The sequence below is a fragment of the Rhincodon typus genome, unplaced genomic scaffold (genome assembly GCF_021869965.1).
Source record: "Rhincodon typus isolate 14 unplaced genomic scaffold, sRhiTyp1.1 hic_rhity00011984, whole genome shotgun sequence".
Lineage (NCBI taxonomy): Eukaryota > Metazoa > Chordata > Chondrichthyes > Orectolobiformes > Rhincodontidae > Rhincodon > Rhincodon typus.
Window position 1 is genome coordinate 1 of NW_025977622.1, and position 4,046 is coordinate 4,046.

The following is a 4,046-nucleotide window of genomic DNA, read 5'->3' on the forward strand; positions in this document are numbered from 1 at the left end:
CACCTTGTTGTCTCGGATTCTCCAGCATCTGCAGTTCCTACTATCTCTGATTCAGTTTTTCAATTTAACTGTGTTCAGGCACCAGAGATTGCAGTTCCTGGAATAATGGAAAATACTTGCAGCCTGTCCTATTCTGTAAAGACCAGGTCATAATATTTGTGCAAATAGCTGAGAAGCATATTTATTGACTCTGTTTCTGTGCTTCAGGTGCCGTTAACCCTGTCAAAGAAACCCTGAATAGCCAGTTTGTGGATGGTTGCAAAGGAGTTATACAACGACTTGTTTTACAGGAACATAAAATGGTATGGAATCGAACTACCCACATCTGGTAAGTTTGTAATATGCAAAGAGGATCGATATTGTCAGACAGAAGAGGCAGCAACCTGTATTGTTTTTCTCACTCTACTGATGTTTCCCCTGCAAAGTATTTCCAGTTTTTATTTCTAATTTCCAGCACCTGCAGTGTTTTGCTTTCTATCTAATTAATTGGTCTTCTGCTGCGGAGTTCTGTAGCCACAGTGGTTAAACGATAATCTAGAGACCTGTATCCTTGCACAAGTGTAGTGCTTTATGCAGTGTTGTAAATCATGTAAATCAAGCCTCTTGAGGGACCAAAAGCAGTGTAGGCCATTCGGGCTGGGGTTGGTTGGAGATGGGGGTGCTACTGGCGTCTTGGAGTGAGGCTTGGAGACAGGGCTGCCAACCTCCCCCATGTTTTTGGTTTTCTGATTGAAGTTGTGCCAATCCTGTATGTGACACCGGAAGGTTCCATTTGGTAGGGGACTACATCTACGGCCAGCTTGGTGGAATTTGTGCTAATAAATTAATTTTACTTTAAGGTCAATATTGGCTTCCCCATGAGCTTCATTACTCTGTTTGCAAGTATATGCATCAACAATGACTGTGTCTCCCTTTTTATTTTGAACTGTTGCCTTGGAAAGTAAACTGCAGCAAATGAGCCTGTAAATTTCAGGATCCCTATACTACAAAGAACAAGAGATGCCTACATCCCAAGCTTACAGTCACTAATCAGGCTGTTCTAGGGAGCTATAAGAGAGCCTACTTAAACTCTGATCACTTTATTTATCATTAAGCTGATCTGAGGTGCCCAGGATAAATGAAGAACCTGATTTGTGTCTCAAACATCATAGAGAAACATGAGATAAGAACTTGATGGTGAAGTTGAAACTTGGGAGTCTGCTAAATGAAAGTTAAGCTTGTATGGTAATACTACACAAGTGAGAGGTTGCTGGACATCCCTGACCCATAGATTTCACTTTGCTTTCAACAGGAATGACTGTGAAAAGATTATTCATCAAAGGACCAACACTGTACCCTTTGACCTTGTGCCTACCGATGGTAGCCCTGGCATCTCCGTCAGGGTGATAAAACCCTTGGAGTCCTCTGAACTGAACCTAGAAACGATGTATGAGAAATTTCACCCTGCAGTACAAACATTTACTGATATAATTGGTCATTTCATCAGTGGTGAGCGACCAAAGGGAGTCAAAGAGACTGAAGAAATGCTACAAGATAAGGACATCATAACTGGAGTTGGGGAACTTGTATTGGACAGTAACATTATTAAGATACAGCCTCCAAAGCAAGGACTCCAGTACTACTTAAGTCGACTAGACTTTGAGTCTCTTCTTCGAAAACAGGAGTCCAAGGCAAAGCTGTGGAAAATCCTGACGATGGTGTTTGGAATTACAACTTGTATAACTTTATTTTTCATATTACGACAACAGTATAAACGTTACGTAAGGGAACAGGAACAGTCAAGACTGCAGAGAGAAATGCTGGCAGTGAAGAAGCGGCGTTTGCAGGAGCTTGACTTGACAGAAGATCAAATCCCACAAAACGCATGTGCCATCTGTCTAAGCAGGGAACGTTCCTCTGTGTTCCTGGAGTGTGGACATGTCTGCTCCTGTTCTGATTGTTATGAGGCCTTACCTATACCCAAGAAATGTCCTATTTGTCAAACCATTATCTCCAGATTAGTCCCATTGTACAATAGTTAAATATTCACTTCTTTACCGGCACTGTGAAATGAAAATGCATGTTGTTAGGAAATTATTATGGGGTTGAAAGGTAAAAACAATTCGTGTAAAATTTTGTGCAAGACTGCATATACTTATAAACGTGGTTATTACTTTGCCTATTTGACTTTTTCTCTTCTACATTTTTTATTTCCTGTGATGGACTATCCTATGATGCTGGAATGCATTTTTATTCCTTTCCCAAAAATGCTCATCTGCATCTCATAAGATCACAAGAAATAGAAGCAGTACACCACTTTGAAACCGTGTCCTATAGTCCTAGACTTTCCCAGGAGGGGCATCCTGTCAGCATTTGCCCCCTCATCTAATCTCCTCAGAACCTGCTGTTTCACTAAAATTCCTCATATTATGCTAAACTCTATTGTGTATCAGCCTAACTTTTTCTCCATAAAATAACCCTTTCATTGCTAGCATTGATCCCAGTTGCACTCCACAAGTTGGGATTTGCCAACCTGAAAATGACTTATTTACCTTGATTTTGTTTCCTGTTACCTAGTTAATTCTTTTGCCTTGGTAAAATATCACCCCAATGCTTTAAGCTGTTGTATGGTAAATATTTATGTGGAACTTACCTTTTGGAAGTCCAAATATGCTACATCTGGTTCAATAGGGAGTGCAGGAGGGCATGCCAGGAGCAGCACCAGGTACACCTAAAAATGAAGCGTCAACATGGAGAAGCCACCAAACAGGATTACTTCCATGCCAAACAGCATAAATAGCAAATGATAGACAGGGCTAAGTAAGCCTACAGTCAACAGATCAGATCTAAGCTCTGCCTACCTGCCACAGCTAGTTGTGAATGGTAGTGGGCAATTAACCAACTCACTGGAGGAGACGGCTCCACAACATCCCCATTCTCAATGATGAGTGAGCCTAAGACAAAGCTGAGTGTTCACAGCAATCTTGAGCCAGAAGCGGATGATCCAGCAACACAGATACCAGTCTTTAGCCAATTCAGTTCACTCCATGTGATATCAAGGAATGGTTAGAGGCACTGGATAGTGCAAAATCTATGGGCCCTGACAATATTCCGGCAATTCTACAGAAAACCTGTGCTCCAGAACTTGTCGCTTCCCTAGCCAAGCTGTTCCAGTACAGTTACAACATTGGCATCTACCTGACAATGTGAAAAATTGCCTGGTATGTCCTGTACAGAAGATCCAACCTGGCCAATTACTGCCCCATGAGTCTTCTCTCAATCATCAGTAAAATGATCCATCTCTGTCTTAAAATATTTAATGATCCCTCTTTGACTGCATTCTGTGGCAAGGAGTTTCAAAGTCACATAATCCTCAGAGAAAAATGTTCTTGTTATCCTATCCTGAAAGGATGACCCATAATTTTAAAACAAGGCCCAGATGTTTGGACTAACTAACAGGAGGAAACATTCTTTCTATATCGACCTTGTCAAGATTATTCAAGATCTTATACTTTCTAATCAAGTCACGCCTCACTCTTCTAAACTCCAACTTACCAAACATAGCTACAATGCCTTTTGTCCCCTCATCTAAGTAATTAATGGAAATTGTATAAAGATTCAACACATGCTTGTGGATTTCCATTTAATACATCCTGCATTTAGACAAATTTATGCATACTGTTTTTTGCCGGTCATGCTAATATGTTACCCCCTACACTATGAACGCTTATTTTCTGTAATTGCTTTTGATATGACACTTTTCTAAATGCCACCTTAAAATCCAAGCATAGTATGTTTACAGGCTCTTTTTATCTATAATGCAAGATACTCCTTCAAAAACTCCTACAAATTGCTTAAACATCATTTCCCCTTGACGATTCTTCTGGATGAACTTGACTTTTTCCTAAGTAAAGCAGCTATAATGTCTTTAATATTCAGTTCGAACACCTTCCCCATGACAAGCTAACTGGGCTATAGTTTCCTATTTTCTACCTCCCTCCTTGAATAGATGGTTATATTTTCTACTTCCCAGTCTTTAGGAACTTTCCTGAATGTAGGGAATTTTG

General features: G+C 40.4%; 1 protein-coding gene across 1 annotated transcript; it reads left to right on the forward strand.

Moving 5' to 3' along the window:
- Positions 1-197: 197 nt before the first annotated feature.
- Positions 198-2,163, forward strand: mul1b (mitochondrial E3 ubiquitin protein ligase 1b; the record flags this gene model as incomplete). The annotated part of the gene is made up of 2 exons (XM_048594626.1): positions 198-328; positions 1,292-2,163. Coding segments are annotated over 2 exons (861 nt in total), but the record flags the coding sequence as incomplete, so codon positions are not given.
- Positions 2,164-4,046: the final 1,883 nt, after the last annotated feature.